This window comes from Haliotis rufescens, unplaced genomic scaffold (genome assembly GCF_023055435.1).
Source record: "Haliotis rufescens isolate VD_foot unplaced genomic scaffold, xgHalRufe1.0.p SCAF_9, whole genome shotgun sequence".
NCBI lineage: Eukaryota > Metazoa > Mollusca > Gastropoda > Lepetellida > Haliotidae > Haliotis > Haliotis rufescens.
In genome coordinates this window covers 1,994,648-2,012,238 of record NW_025964383.1, presented here as the reverse complement: position 1 = coordinate 2,012,238, position 17,591 = coordinate 1,994,648, and the positions used below count along the sequence as shown (strand labels likewise).

General features: G+C 42.3%; 1 protein-coding gene across 4 annotated transcripts in view; it reads left to right on the top strand.

The window, feature by feature from the left end:
- LOC124110386 overlaps positions 1-17,591 on the top strand; it is a 143,262-nt gene that overhangs the window by 114,400 nt on the left and 11,271 nt on the right. For all 4 annotated transcript variants that reach the window (XM_046469725.2, XM_048391488.1, XM_046469724.2 and 1 more), the window contains 2 exons: positions 5,112-5,281; positions 14,959-15,112. In XM_046469725.2, coding sequence (XP_046325681.2) covers positions 5,112-5,281; positions 14,959-15,112 — 324 coding nt within the window. The remainder of the gene's footprint in view (positions 1-5,111; positions 5,282-14,958; positions 15,113-17,591) is intronic.

Sequence of the window (17,591 nt, the reverse complement as noted above, 5' to 3'; positions counted from 1 at the left end):
GTATGTTGTAGTTCCAGTATGCCAGGCGAAGTGTGTGTTGTGTAGTTCCAGTATGCCAGGCGAGGTGTATGTTGTAGTTCCAGTATGCCAGGCAAGGTGTATGTTGTAGTTCCAGTATGCCAGGCAAGGTGTGTGTTTTAGTTCCAGTATGCCAGGCAAGGTGTCTGATCAAGGTGTTAGTGGTATGCTGTTGAAGTGTGTCATGTGCTCACCTTAAATAAAGTCAGATGATCATAAATAAATAACAAAGACTGTGCAATACCATTCATTTGTAGACTTATTGACAATATTATATACAAGTCATCTCCAGCAATATTGTGGTGCAATCTCTCAGTACAATACTTTGATGTCAACTGGCATATAGCAAAGGGGCCATCATGGGAGGTAGTCAATACCGTGGTGTCAACTTGCATATAGCAAAGGGGCCATCATGGGGGATAGCCAATACTATGGTGTTAACTGGCATATAGCAAAGGGGCCATCATGGGGGGTAGTCAATACCGTGGTGTCAACTTGCATATAGCAAAGGGGCCATCATGGGGGATAGCCAATACTATGGTGTTAACTGGCATATAGCAAAGGGGCCGTCATGGGGGATAGTCTTTCAGTACAATACTGTGGTGTCAACTGGCATATAGCAAAGGGACCGTCATGGGGGATAGTCAATACTATGGTGTCAACTGGCATATAGCAAAGGGACCGTCATGAGGGATAGTCAATACTGTGGTGTTAACTGGCATATAGCAAAGGGGCAATCATGGGGGATAGTCAATACCGTGGTGTCAACTGGCATATAGCAAAGGGGCCGGCATATAGCAAAGGGCCGTCATGGGGGATAGTCAATACCGTGGTGTCAACTGGCATATAGCAAAGGGGCCATCATGGGGCAGTCTTTCAGTACAATACCGTGGTGTTAACTGGCATATAGCAAAGGGGCCATCATGGGGGATAGTCAATACTGTGGTGTCAACTGGCATATAGCAAAGGGGCCATCATGGGGGATAGTCTTTCAGTACAATACTGTGCTGTCAACTGGCATATAGCAAAGGTGCCATCATGGGGGATAGTCTTTCAGTACAATACCGTGGTGTCAACTGGCGTATAGCAAAGGGGCCATCATAGGGGATAGTCTTTCAGTACAATACTGTTGTGTCAACTGGCATATAGCAAAGGGGCCGTCATGGGGGATAGTCTTTCAGTACAATACTGTGGTGTCAACTGGCATATAGCAAAGGGGCCGTCATGGGGGATAGTCAATACCGTGGTGTCAACTGGCATATAGCAAAGGGGCCATCATGGGGGATAGTCAATACTGTGGTGTCAACTGGCATATAGCAAAGGGGCCATCATGGGGGATAGTCTTTCAGTACAATACTGTGGTGTCAACTGGCATATAGCAAAGGGGCCGTCATGGGGGATAGTCAATACCATGGTGTCAACTGGCATATAGCAAAGGGGCCATCATGGGGGATAGTCTTTCAGTACAATACTGTGGTGTCAACTGGCATATAGCAAAGGGACCGTCATGGGGGATAGTCTTTCTGTACAATACTGTGGTGTCAACTGGCATATAGCAAAGGGGCCGTCATGGGGGATAGTCAATACTGTGGTGTCAACTGGCATATAGCAAAGGGGCCATCATGGGGGATAGTCTTTCAGTACAATACTGTGGTGTCAACTGGCATATAGCAAAGGGGCCGTCATGGGGGATAGTCAATACCGTGGTGTCAACTGGCATATAGCAAAGGGGCCGTCATGGGGGATAGTCTTTCAACATCTGATAACTGTTTTATTCATGACAGTGATCAAGGTTACTATCACTGCCTTTAACTTATTTTAGTCTTCGAAAGAAGTAACAGAGGATGTTCAGAGGGATTAGTGAGGCAACCTGATACACTTGTTAGTCATGTTTGTGAAGATCACCTTTCTAGTTTTCATGAACATCTTTGATATGTTAATAAACATTCTAGTCATAGTTCTTGTGGGGAGACTAATCACACGTCATTTCTCTGTCAGTTGATTTTCTGTATAGTAAACCATATGCCATGTATTAAAGACTATATGCTTGTGTCATTTTAAAGCATACAAGGATAGTAGAGGCAAAAGATGTTGCCATGTCTTCTTGTTTGTTTATATCTTTTGTAAAGGGTTTCATAATACTAAAAGAGAAAGCTATCAATTGCGTTCATAAATCACAGCTAGGAGGAACAGGAAGGAAGTCCTACTTTGACATGAGTGTCAGGATCAACCTATAACACGCAGCAGTGATCACTCCACTCTGGCCTGAATAACACACAGTCTGACTATAGGGGCCATAGCATGTACTGGCGATTCACACTGTTGTACATGTAGAGATTCCCACTACACACTGTTGTACATGTAGATATTCCCATTGTACACACTGTTGTACATGTAGATTCCCACTACACACTGTTGTACATGTAGAGATTCCCACTACACACTGTTGTGCATGTAGATTCCTACTATACACTGTTGTACATGTAGAGATTCCCACTCTACACACTGTTGTACATGTAGAGATTCCCATTGTACACACTGTTGTACATGTAGAGATTCCCACTACACACTGTTGTACATGTAGAGATTCCCACTGTACACACTGTTGTAGATGTAGAGATTCCCACTACACACTGTTGTACATGTAGAGATTCCCACTGTACACACTGTTGTAGATGTAGAGATTCCCACTACACACTGTTGTACATGTAGAGATTCCCACTGTACACACTGTTGTAGATGTAGAGATTCCCACTGTACACACTGTTGTACATGTAGAGATTCCCACTGTACACACTGTTGTACATGTAGAGATTCCCACTGTACACACTGTTGTACATGTAGAGAATCCCACTGTACACACTGTTGTACATGTAGAGATTCCCACTGTACACACTGTTGTACATGTAGATTCCCACTACACACTGTTGTACATGTAGAGATTCCCACTACACACTGTTGTACATGTAGATTCCTACTATACACTGTTGTACATGTAGAGATTCCCACTCTACACACTGTTGTACATGTAGAGATTCCCATTGTACACACTGTTGTACATGTAGAGATTCCCACTACACACTGTTGTACATGTAGAGATTCCCACTGTACACACTGTTGTAGATGTAGAGATTCCCACTACACACTGTTGTACATGTAGAGATTCCAACTACACACTGTTGTATATGTAGAGATTCCCACTGTACACACTGTTGTATATGTAGAGATTCCCACTGTACACACTGTTGTACATGTAGATTCCTACTATACACACTGTTGTACATGTAGAGATTCCCACTACACACTGTTGTACATGTAGAGATTCCTACTACACACTGTTGTACATGTAGAGATTCCCACTACACACTGTTGTATATGTAGAGAATCCCACTGAACACACTGTTGTACATGTAGAGATTCCCACTGTACACACTGTTGTACATGTAGAGATTCCCACTACACACTGTTGTACATGTAGAGATTCCCACTGTACACACTGTTGTACATGTAGAGATTCCCACTGTACACACTGTTGTACATGTAGAGATTCCCACTACACACTGTTGTACATGTAGAGATTCCCACTGTACACACTGTTGTACATGTAGAGATTCCCACTACACACTGTTGTACATGTAGAGATTCCCACTGTACACACTGTTGTACATGTACAGATTCCCACTACACACTGTTGTACATGTACAGATTCCCACTACACACTGTTGTACATGTAGAGATTCCCACTACACACTGTTGTACATGTAGAGATTCCCACTGTACACATGGTTGTACATGTAGAGATTCCCACTACACACTGTTGTAGATGTAGAGATTCCCACTACACACTGTTGTACATGTAGAGATTCCTACTACACACTGTTGTACATGTAGAGATTCCCACTACACACTGTTGTATATGTAGAGAATCCCACTGAACACACTGTTGTACATGTAGAGATTCCCACTGTACACACTGTTGTACATGTAGAGATTCCCACTACACACTGTTGTACATGTAGAGATTCCCACTGTACACACTGTTGTACATGTAGAGATTCCCACTACACACTGTTGTACATGTACAGATTCCCACTACACACTGTTGTACATGTAGAGATTCCCACTGTACACACTGTTGTACATGTAGATTCCCACTACACACTGTTGTACATGTAGAGATTCCCACTACACACTGTTGTACATGTAGAGATTCCCACTACACACTTTTGTACATGTAGAGATTCCCACTGTACACACTGTTGTACATGTAGAGATTCCCACTGTACACACTGTTGTACATGTAGAGATTCCCACTACACACTGTTGTACATGTAGAGATTCCCACTACACACTGTTGTACATGTAGAGATTCCCACTACACACTGTTGTACGTGTAGAGATTCCCACTACACACTGTTGTACATGTAGATTCCTACTATACACACTGTTGTACATGTAGAGATTCCCACTACACACTGTTGTACATGTACAGATTCCCACTGTACACACGGTTGTTCCCAGAGAAGAATATGTTTTCCTGGGCTGAAAGAGAAAACTTGTTTAAAAACTTACGTTTACATAGCGTGGTGCATGGAGTTTGAAATATCACTGTTAACCTTCCCCTGAATAATAGCATGATATATTTTAGGCATGTTTGATCATTCTTTAGCACTACAACAACAGTTTACAAATATTATAGGTGTATACATGAAGTAGATATGTGTATTTACATTGAAACGTGATACTTTTAGCTTATAAAGACCTACTCTACTTGTTTTTCTCTGTAGATGACTGATAGTGTCTGCACTAAAAGTCTCCTTGTCCTTCTCATATTCCAGGATTTAACAGTCCTGCTTCCTTCACTGTAATTAGAGGTGTTCACAGTATATTGGCATCCTGGAAACACGTGCAGAATATGGCAGCTTGACAGTGTAGACAGTTCTAGTTACTGTGTTGCTTGACAAGTCTCATGAGTGGATATCTATTTACACTCTTTTGCAGGCTGATTAAATGCCTTTGATATCAACAAAATAAGAATTATGAAAGATATTAAATATTATCTACTACATCATTTTAATGTTGCTTTTTTTCAGGAGGAAGTACATTGTTGACAGACACAATGCGAGCATTTGGGAGCATCAGCAACCTACGACCAAGTGACTCACTTCGGAGTCTGCGATTGGTGGATGGAATACAAGTGGAACTCAGAAGAAGTGGGCAGGAGGACCGTGTGTTGTCAGCAAAGCTTGTCAAGTCACGGAGAGTAAGTGCAGATCCGTCCCCAATGTTGGTCAGGGCATTTCATTGCAGTAGGAGGATCTGATCACAGTTGTAGTTTCTTCATCCAACATCCTTGTATTCAGTCAAGGCCCCATCAGGAGATCTTGCTAACATCCTTGTATTCAGTCAAGGCCCCATCAGGAGATCTTGCTAACATCCTTGTATTCAGTCAAGGCCCCATTAGGAGATCTTGCTAACATCCTTGTATTCAGTCAAGGCCCCATTAGGAGATCATGCTAACATCCTTGTATTCAGCTATGGCCTGCTAAGATATCTTTCTAACTTCCATGTATTCAGTCAAGGCCTGCTAAGAGATCTTGCTAACTGCCTTGTATTCAGTCAAGGCCCCATCAGGAGATCTTGCTAACATCCTTGTATTCAGTCAAGGCCCCATTAGGAGATCTTGCTAACATCCTTGTATTCAGTCAAGGCCCCATCAGGAGATCTTGCTAACATCCTTGTATTCAGTCAAGGCCCCATTAGGAGATCTTGCTAACATCCTTGTATTCAGTCAAGGCCCCATTAGGAGATCTTGCTAACATCCTTGTATTCAGTCAAGGCCCCATCAGGAGATCTTGCTAACATCCTTGTATTCAGTCAAGGCCCCATCAGGAGATCTTGCTAACATCCTTGTATTCAGTCAAGGCCCCATTAGGAGATCTTGCTAACATCCTTGTATTCAGTCAAGGCCCCATCAGGAGATCTTGCTAACATCCTTGTATTCAGTCAAGGCCCCATTAGGAGATCTTGCTAACATCCTTGTATTCAGTCAAGGCCCCATTAGGAGATCTTGCTAACATCCTTGTATTCAGTCAAGGCCCCATCAGGAGATCTTGCTAACATCCTTGTATTCAGTCAAGGCCCCATTAGGAGATCTTGCTAACATCCTTGTATTCAGTCAAGGCCCCATCAGGAGATCTTGCTAACATCCTTGTATTCAGTCAAGGCCCCATTAGGAGATCTTGCTAACATCCTTGTATTCAGTCAAGGCCCCATCAGGAGATCATGCTAACATCCTTGTATTCAGCTATGGCCTGCTAAGATATCTTCCTAACTTCCATGTATTCAGTCAAGGCCTGCTAAGAGATCTTGCTAACTGCCTTGTATTCAGTCAAGGCCCCATCAGGAGATCTTGCTAACATCCTTGTATTCAGTCAAGGCCCCATTAGGAGATCTTGCTAACATCCTTGTATTCAGTCAAGGCCCCATCAGGAGATCTTGCTAACATCCTTGTATTCAGTCAAGGCCCCATTAGGAGATCTTGCTAACATCCTTGTATTCAGTCAAGGCCCCATTAGGAGATCTTGCTAACATCCTTGTATTCAGTCAAGGCCCCATCAGGAGATCTTGCTAACATCCTTGTATTCAGTCAAGGCCCCATCAGGAGATCTTGCTAACATCCTTGTATTCAGTCAAGGCCCCATTAGGAGATCTTGCTAACATCCTTGTATTCAGTCAAGGCCCCATCAGGAGATCTTGCTAACATCCTTGTATTCAGTCAAGGCCCCATTAGGAGATCTTGCTAACATCCTTGTATTCAGTCAAGGCCCCATTAGGAGATCTTGCTAACATCCTTGTATTCAGTCAAGGCCCCATCAGGAGATCTTGCTAACATCCTTGTATTCAGTCAAGGCCCCATTAGGAGATCTTGCTAACATCCTTGTATTCAGTCAAGGCCCCATCAGGAGATCTTGCTAACATCCTTGTATTCAGTCAAGGCCCCATTAGGAGATCTTGCTAACATCCTTGTATTCAGTCAAGGCCCCATCAGGAGATCATGCTAACATCCTTGTATTCAGCTATGGCCTGCTAAGATATCTTCCTAACTTCCATGTATTCAGTCAAGGCCTGCTAAGAGATCTTGCTAACTGCCTTGTATTCAGTCAAGGCCTGCTAAGAGATCTTGCTAACTTCCATGTATTCAGTCAAGGCCTGCTAAGAGATCTTGTTAACAACCTTGTATTCAGTCAATGCCTGCTGAGACATCTTACTAACTTCCATGTATCCTGGCAGTGATGTCTGCACAGACTGGCAAAAGAGATTTGACTGTGTTTGCTCCTGGTGTTCTCACATGCTATGTCTGGGCAGACTGGCAGTAGATATTTGATTGTGTTTGCTCTCACATGCTATGTCTGGGCAGACTGGCAGTAGATATTTGACTGTTTGCTCCTGGTGTTCTCACATGCTATATCTGGGCAGACTGGCAGTAGATATTTGACTGTGTTTGCTCTCACATGCTATGTCTGGGCAGACTGGCAGTAGATATTTCACTGTTTGCTCCTGGTGTTCTCACATGCTATATCTGGGCAGACTGGCAGTAGATATTTGATTGTGTTTGCTCTCACATGCTATGTCTGGGCAGACTGGCAGTAGATATTTGACTGTGTTTGCTCTCACATGCTATGTCTGGGCAGACTGGCAGTAGATATTTGACTGTTTGCTCCTGGTGTTCTCACATGCTATATCTGGGCAGACTGGCAGTAGATATTTGATTGTGTTTGCTCTCACATGCTATGTCTGGGCAGACTGGCAGTAGATATTTGACTGTTTGCTCCTGGTGTTCTCACATGCTATATCTGGGCAGACTGGCAGTAGATATGTGACTGTGTTTGCTCTCACATGCTATGTCTGGGCAGACTGGCAGTAGATATTTCACTGTTTGCTCTCACATGCTATGTCTGGGCAGACTGGCAGTAAATATTTGACTGTTTGCTCCTGGTGTTCCCACATGCTATGTCTGGGCAGACTGGCAGTAGATATTTCACTGTTTGCTCCTGGTGTTCTCACATGCTATGTCTGGGCAGACTGGCAGTAGATATTTGACTGTGTTTGCTCTCACATGCTATGTCTGGGCAGACTGGCAGTAGATATTTGACTGTGTTTGCTCTCACATGCTATGTCTGGGCAGACTGGCAGTAGATATTTGACTGTGTTTGCTCTCACATGCTATGTCTGGGCAGACTGGCAGTAGATATTTCACTGTTTGCTCCTGGTGTTCCCACATGCTATATCTGGGCAGACTGGCAGTAGATATTTGATTGTGTTTGCTCTCACATGCTATGTCTGGGCAGACTGGCAGTAGATATTTCACTGTTTGCTCTCACATGCTATGTCTGGGCAGACTGGCAGTAGATATTTGATTGTGTTTGTTCTCACATGCTATGTCTGGGCAGACTGGCAGTAGATATTTGATTGTGTTTGTTCTCACATGCTATGTCTGGGCAGACTGGCAGTAGATATTTGATTGTGTTTGCTCTCACATGCTATGTCTGGGCAGACTGGCAGTAGATATTTGACTGTGTTTGCTCCCACATGCTATGTCTGGGCAGACTGGCAGTAGATATTTGACTGTTTGCTCTCACATGCTATGTCTGGGCAGACTGGCAGTAGATATTTGACTGTGTTTGCTCTCACATGCTATGTCTGGGCAGACTGGCAGTAGATATTTCACTGTTTGCTCCTGGTGCTCTCACATGCTATGTCTGGGCAGACTGGCAGTAGATATTTCACTGTTTGCTCCTAGTGCTCTCACATGCTATGTCTGGGCAGACTGGCAGTAGATATTTGATTGTGTTTGCTCTCACATGCTATGTCTGGGCAGACTGGCAGTAGATATTTGACTGTGTTTGCTCTCACATGCTATGTCTGGGCAGACTTGCAGTAGATATTTGACTGTGTTTGCTCTCACATGCTATGTCTGGGCAGACTGGCAGTAGATATTTGACTGTTTGCTCTCACATGCTATGTCTGGGCAGACTGGCAGTAGATATTTCACTGTTTGCTCCTGGTGCTCTCACATGCTATGTCTGGGCAGACTGGCAGTAGATATTTCACTGTTTGCTCCTGGTGCTCTCACATGCTATGTCTGGGCAGACTGGCAGTAGATATTTGACTGTTTGCTCCTGGTGCTCTCACATGCTATGTCTGGGCAGACTGGCAGTAGATATTTCACTGTTTGCTCCTGGTGCTCTCACATGCTATGTCTGGGCAGACTGGCAGTAGATATTTGACTGTTTGCTCTCACATGCTATGTCTGGGCAGACTGGCAGTAGATAGTTGACTGTTTGCTCTCACATGCTATGTCTGGGCAGACTGGCAGTAGATATTTGACTGTTTGCTCTCACATGCTATGTCTGGGCAGACTGGCAGTAGATATTTCACTGTTTGCTCCTGGTGCTCTCACATGCTATGTCTGGGCAGACTGGCAGTAGATATTTCACTGTTTGCTCCTGGTGCTCTCACATGCTATGTCTGGGCAGACTGGCAGTAGATATTTCACTGTTTGCTCCTGGTGCTCTCACATGCTATGTCTGGGCAGACTGGCAGTAGATATTTCACTGTTTGCTCCTGGTGCTCTCACATGCTATGTCTGGGCAGACTGGCAGTAGATATTTCACTGTTTGCTCTCACATGCTATGTCTGGGCAGACTGGCAGTAGATATTTCACTGTTTGCTCCTGGTGCTCTCACATGCTATGTCTGGGCAGACTTGCAGTAGATATTTGACTGTTTGCTCTCACATGCTATATCTGGGCAGACTGGCAGTGATATTTGACTGTTTGCTCCTGGTGTTCCCACATGCTATGTCTGGGCAGACTGGCAGTAGATATTTGATTGTGTTTGCTCTCACATGCTATGTCTGGGCAGACTGGCAGTAGATATTTGACTGTGTTTGCTCTCACATGCTATGTCTGGGCAGACTGGCAGTAGATTTTTGACTGTGTTTGCTCTCACATGCTATGTCTGGGCAGACTGGCAGTAGATATTTGATTGTGTTTGCTCTCACATGCTATGTCTGGGCAGACTGGCAGTAGATATTTGATTGTGTTTGCTCTCACATGCTATGTCTGGGCAGACTGGCAGTAGATATTTCACTGTTTGCTCTCACATGCTATGTCTGGGCAGACTGGCAGTAGATATTTGACTGTTTGCTCCTGGTGTTCCCACATGCTATGTCTGGGCAGACTGGCAGTAGATATTTGATTGTGTTTGCTCTCACATGCTATGTCTGGGCAGACTGGCAGTAGATATTTGACTGTGTTTGCTCTCACATGCTATGTCTGGGCAGACTTGCAGTAGATATTTGACTGTGTTTGCTCTCACATGCTATGTCTGGGCAGACTGGCAGTAGATATTTCACTGTGTTTGCTCTCACATGCTATGTCTGGGCAGACTGGCAGTAGATATTTGATTGTGTTTGCTCTCACATGCTATGTCTGGGCAGTCTTGTCACTCCACCTGGCTTCACTCTCCACGTAGTAGTCTACCTTTCAACTCAGTAATCAATACACACAGGTAGTGCAAATCTGCACACAGCCAAGTGTTTTGTAGATGTCATTGATTCCCACGTAACTAATGCGTGGGATTTCTTCAAAATATCACATCAAAATGGAGGATTGCTGTCTAGCTTTCTGGTCATTCATATTGAAATGTTGGACAACAAAAATACTACCATCAAAACCAAAGGGAGGGAAATATGGATCTCTGGACGAGGTTTGTGTCTTTATCCACATGACTAAATGATGACTGAACATGCAATGCAGGCTTGAGTTGTGTATTATGGAGGTCGCCAGAACTGGCAGTAGGTTGTTCAGTGGTGGGATGTGTAGTACCCTGAAACTGTGCTCCAAAAAACACTGGGACACTTCTGGAGGAGCTCACCCCTCAGATTGGCATTCAAGCCAGCCAGGAGTTGGTTATCTTAAACTGTCTTCTATTTCATATTTGCAAAAACATCCTATAAAGAGTTTTGTATCTAACGATGCCCAAACATTAAAATATATACAAGCATTGAATAGGATACATTTATGTTTTTACCTGCATGGTATGTCAATAGTAAATGAAATGATTTCCTCTACATGAATTGTAAACATATTTGTTTTACATCAATTTGTATATATTGATCTAAATTTTGGTAGTAGAATTTGTCAGATTGTACATTCTTGCCTCAGATGTGATAATGAGAGTGAGGATGGTTTCACGCCGCTTTTAGCAATACTGCAGCAATATCACGGCGGGGGACACCAGAAATGGGCTTCACACATTGTACCCATGTGGGGAATCGAACCCGGGTCTACGGTGTAATTAGCAGATATTTTATACCACTAGGCTACCCCATCAGCCCCAGACATGATTGTAGTGATATGAATGCACATTGATATGAAAGACACATTTCTGATAATGCAGCTTGTTCTTGTGGACATAATATAAATGAAACTCATTCATTTTCTACGCTGAGTGAGTACATCTTAACACTACATTATATGAAAATGCTAATTTTGAAAAAACTAGTAATTTAGATTATAATCTTGACATCAGTACATTCATATTCTTCCCTCCGAACGGTTTAAACTTGCATTATATGGTGAGACTATAAATCCTGCACATATATGTGTAAATCCTCCTCTACTCAAACACCATGCTGTTGCTTATGACCACTTGCTTATGTCAAAAGTATCTGGTTTATCATCAAGAATCATTTTTCTGGAATGCGGCTAACTTATACAGGAGAAGTATTAACATAAGCCTTCTTGGCATGTTTGCCAATCCAGATTCATTGAATAATGATATGTTTAAATTATTCTGTAAGTATCCAAGATTTGGAATAGTGTAAGATATTTGTCAGTTAATTGAAATGTTAATCAGCCTTACTTGACAACGGTATAAGGATCTATGCCAAAACGTCGCCTTTACAGTAAATAAAGAAGTTGTTATCCATACATTGTGTCTACTTTGTCATCCATCAACTTCTAAGTTATGCCTATCAAACAATTAATTGAAATGGAGCAAAAAATCTTTTGTTTCTTCATAACATTGATGTTTTGTTTTTTTATTATCACATCCCAAATCAATTATCACAAAATAATCACAAAATAATCACAAAATAATCACATGTAATTGTTGAAAGCAAAATTTATTGTATCTTCTGTAATTATTAAATGCTAAATCAATTAAGTGGAGACAATGTAAGATGCCACCCTGCTCTCACTGTCAAAGCTGGCTACTCTCTACACAGGAGTGCAAGCTGCCGTTGTTTGGACAAGGGATTGAGGCCTAATTACACCTAGATCTTTCTTTCTACCTCTGTAACACACAGGCACAAAGATATGGACTTATGGCGACACTCTGTTTTTTCAGCCGTTAACCGCTTCTCCCATAACCTTAGTCCTTGAGCTTATATAGCAGGATGGGGGTGGGGTGGGGGGGTGGGGGTTAGTCAAGGGGGCTGGGGATAGAAGGCATTTGAGGCTGCAGCAGCTGCTGTCCAGTAAGATTCCTCTAGGGTGCACTCAGGGGTTATGTGGACAGAGATTCTTATGGCTGTGCAGTTCTATGAAGAGTTTCAGTGATAAACAGTGATCTATGAAGACACAGAGAAATCTTTGGTAAATATTCATTAGACATTATTACAATAATTTCAAGTAGCTGAATATTTAAATGGTGATTATCCGGCATGAAAGTAAATTGAAGGTAGCCCTGGAAACTACAATGATAAATTATATCCTAAAGCATCCAGAATTATCAACCTTGAAACAGAAGAATTGTGAAAGGTTGTGTAGCCTGAAGTGATATTATTACTGAATCAGGGGAGGACTTCACTGCCGTCAGTTGACCGTGGACAAATGACAATAGTTGAGTTTCTGATTGGTGTTGGTTACTGAGGTTGTACAAAGTTCAATAACTTGGGTTCCATAGCTGTTGGGAGGTTTTCAAGACGTCAGGTTGTGTGAAGATTAGAGACTCCGATTTAAGTTATTCATAATCCCACTGTGAAATCACTCTCATGAATCAGCCCCCACCTGTTGATTCACTTGTGTGGAACAGGCTGTCAAGCTTCTCCCACAGACAGACAGACAGATAGTTTATTAACGTCTCACTTCTGTACATACATAAAACAGCTTTGTATAACTTGACATAGATAGAATGTACAGAACCATTCAATAGAATTATGAGAGACAAATTATCATAAAATTTATACATAAATGATATAAAGATGATATAGTAAAACGTTATCCATATAATAGATGCTTTCTACGATTAAGAATTAAAAAGCAGACTTTGGCAAGTATAAAACACACACTGGGGTCACTGAAAATTAAACAAAGTTTGTCGATATCAGGTATATCTAAAACATTATAAGATTTAGCAATATATTCATTAAAAAGAGTTGCCCTGATATCGTCATATGTACAACTCAAGCCTGGCCGAGAGTGAGGCAGCCAGCACCTGCCAGCTTGATTTTATTAGGGTTGCTTTAGACCACTGAGTGATAATGACTGTCTCACAGATAGTCAGGTCATCCAAAGACTATATTGATCTTTGGGTCAACTGTTCATCAGGAAGAAGCATACATGTTTGCTAAGATTACGTAGTGCTTGTTCACAATTTGGGAGAGCAAGCCTCATAAAAATAGTAGTAAAATATGATAGCTTATATTATGTCAGAAATCAGGTAAAGTGTGGGACGATAGACATTTGACTAGAATGGCTGGAGAGTGATTGCCCCAGGTCAGTTGTGATGTCTTCATACATTGTGGGGGCTGCCTCTCCAAGCAGCCAGGCTTTGTCCAAGGTGTCAGTGGATGACTTGATATGCTCTAGCCTCTGGCTCACACAGCCTTTGTGTCTGTAGCTAGACCATGTTGACTCAAGGAGAGAGGCTAGTAACCCAAGGCAAATAATACACAATACCCAGGTAGAAAACTTTTCACCTTGGCTAAAGCCATGGACTAATCCATTTCCTTGACCAGGGGGTGGATGGTATGGGACAGCCTGCTGACCTTATACAAAATATATGAAAATCTCTCTAAATTGACAATTGAATCATGTAACAAACATTTAACAAACTTTTGTAAAGTTTTCAGGAAAACAATTGTGCAAAAACGTCTGTCAAATACCGCCCTACCCCCCCTCTCCATGTTAGTTGACATAGACTGCCCCACACTTCCCATCATGCAAGAGGGAGCTGGAGATTCAAACAGTGCAGTGCACATGTGCAACAGGGAAATGTCACTGAATGTAATATGAGCCTGTGGAGAAGCAACACCAGCCTGTGTGCTTGCAATGGCTGACTACTATCTGGATTATTACTGGGGCTATAACTCTCAACACAGGAGATTTCCTGTGGAGTGACATTCTCTTTGGAGTAGGAACCTGCTATCAAGAGAGGCACATGGCAGTGAGGATATGTTGGCTGCATCTGCCAGGATGACGCCCCTGTTTAGCAATGGATTATTCTCCAAGACTTTTTTCTCGGCTGACATCGCTGAGGGTCCGTGGGGACCACATATTCAGGGAGTGCCGGGAATCCCAGCTACCATGGCCTTCAATAGCCGCTCAAAACGGGTGGTTAGTTGATATATGCTTCACTTGTAGACAGGGCAGTGGGAGGTGGGGTGGGTGGGTGATGCCTCCCTGTACTTGGAGGTCATGCATGGTTAATATGAATATAAAGTAAACTAAATTTGGAAAATTTGAAGATTTTCAAACTAAACAATACTCTGAAGATGTCTATGATCATGACAGATGAAATATGTTTTAGGAAATAATGTGTCCTTCACAATGTTTCCCGATCTCTATACATGTGTTACAATGTTGAATGTGGATGGTGTGGATGTAGATGTTGTACATGCCAGGAGATGTATTAGCTGTTTCTATTACAGATGTCCACACCCCACCCTATCAAAACCCGAGCAGACAAGACTGCAACACTGACAAGCAAGTCCCACAGCAAGGCTCCAGTCATGGTGCGCTCACACAGCATGCCAGAGAATCTGGATAAACTACACCGGAAGAAGAACTTTCTTAGTCTCATTGGTTAGTAGAAATATTAATAATAGGAGATTCATTATTCCTACATGTTAAGTGGTGTACAGGCCTTGCACCACAGTCCACACACCGGCTGGGAGTTACTAGTCAGATGCCCGAGTCCAGTAACATTCTGTGTGGTCAAATAATCTCGGGTCATATTAGTCCATGTTATAATACTAAAGAATACTGAACATGAGGCTGGGCACAGGCAAGATGACTCATTTTGGCACAGACTGCATATGCTCAATGACAAAAGTAACTCATCAAATGAATTTATTGCCAACTGAATAAGCTGACCATGTCGGGCAAGGGTAAAGGTTTGATGGTGTTTCATGTATCTGTGTACACAACAAACCCCTCATCAGGCCGGGGAGAAATGTGCATGTGTAGTGCTAACAAAGAAAGCCACACCCCTAGTTTTCTGTACATAGCTTTTCTGCTTATGTGCAATGAATGAATGACTGAAACTGACCATGTTTCACAATGTGTGTAAATAACCAAAGAATGGCTAGTGTTTACCTTGTAGTTTTGAATATTAATGATCTATTTGAAAGCCTTTGGAGATCTATTATTGCACTCCTTTTGAAGAAGGAAACTTTTGTGTCATGTTTCTAAAAGTAATGACAGTATCATAAATAAGGGCAGGATCACAGTTACTAAAGGCCACATGCTTGGTATGGCATGATAGGCTTATTGAAAGCACTTTAAATACTTTAATCTTTATACAAAATGGAATGTGTGCTGTTTTCACAAGAACTTCTCAAGTTGCCTGTGGCACAGCTACCAAGAGGTTGTTGGTATACTATAAACCCGTGTTGGGTGTCTTCTTGGTATTATTCTAATAGTATTATCATGATTATGTGATCGTGTTGTATTTTATTTCCCAAGAAGCAGTACGGCAATGTGAGCCTCAGTTGTGATCAGGTGGCGTATTGCCCAGCTTTGCAAAAGTTTGTTGAAAGTAGTTATATGCAGACCTTTATAGTGATATTGTATGTAGGTATGCTGTAAAGTTTAGAAATTCAAGCGATAAAAAAGAGAATGCCAAAAGTGATAGTAAGCACGGCATGACGCTTTGGTGAAAGGATGTGGCGTAGGGCAGAGAACGTGACGTAGGGCAGAGAACGTGACGTACGGCAGAGAACGTGACGTACGGCAGAGAACGCGACGTAGGCATGTGAATGGATGGAAGTGATGTAATTGCCGGTTGCTGATGAACACGGGAGTAAATGGGGGATTACATGTGCGAGGTGAATTTTGTCTGTTAAAAGTAGGCTTACTTATAGAGGGAATAAATGGTGGAATGTAAGATAAATGCTGCCTATAAACATGATAAACCCATCTAGCGAATTACTGCTAAATGTTAATAAAACATGGCAAGGCATATTGTGTTCTGCATCTTCAGGTACGAGAAGTGCATAGATACGTAGGTGGACCATGAGACTTGCAATACCAGGGAGTGTGTGTGAGTGTGTGTGTGTTGTTAAGATGATGGGAGGTGATGACACAAACATGACCCAACCCTCACCCACTGCCTCAGTCACATGGATCCATCTGATCAACAAGTTGAACATCAGCCGGTTTAATTGTTCTGAGAAGGTGGTGTAACTTTTATGGGTTAGCTGATCTGGCATCACACAGTATAGTCCATTAATGTGGACATCCCTTGCTTTACTCAACATGGACATTAACTTGAAACATTCACTACCCCTGAATAGTGATAACACATAGACACCCACTGAACAGCCTGAAATTCTACGAGCCAGAGACATTAGACGAACAGATTTAGACGATGGCGGGCTAGGGCCAGTCAGCTTTACTTAATCCTCTGAATAGGTGAAGTACACTTTGAGGTTAGTGTCTTTCTTCAACATAATCAAATATGAAAAAAAAAGAATCATTTCAAATGTCTGGAGATGTTTTATATCTATGTTTACATATATGTAATGCCAGTCAAGAGTTGATCACTAGAGGAAAGAGAGCTCCCCAGCAGCTGATTACCTAATCTATGTGATAGCCCACTATCAGCTGCTACACACGATACAGTATTTTTCAACTGATGTTCATAAGGAGGATCTTTGTAGATGTTTTGTCACTCAGGTATGATAGTTTGGTCTCTTTTATTTATTTTTATGAACCAACAATAAATATTTTGATTGGAATTTGACATTGATAGATTTAGAGGGACCTGTTGCTGATAAGAATTCTGTTGAATGACGTCAAGAGGAGTTGAGAAGCATAGACCACTGATCTACTGGTCTACTGATCCAATGAACCAGGAATGCATACAGTAGTCTTCCTTACATTAAGCACTGCCCGGGAATGTGGACAAGTTGTAACATCTGTCTGTACAGTTTGATAGAAACACACATTAGACTGGAGATAGTTACATTGACATCACCTATCTTTATCATTGACACCATTAAGACTTGTGAAGACTCATCCTGAAGTCCGGATATATGCCCCCGTCACCAAGTAGTATCCC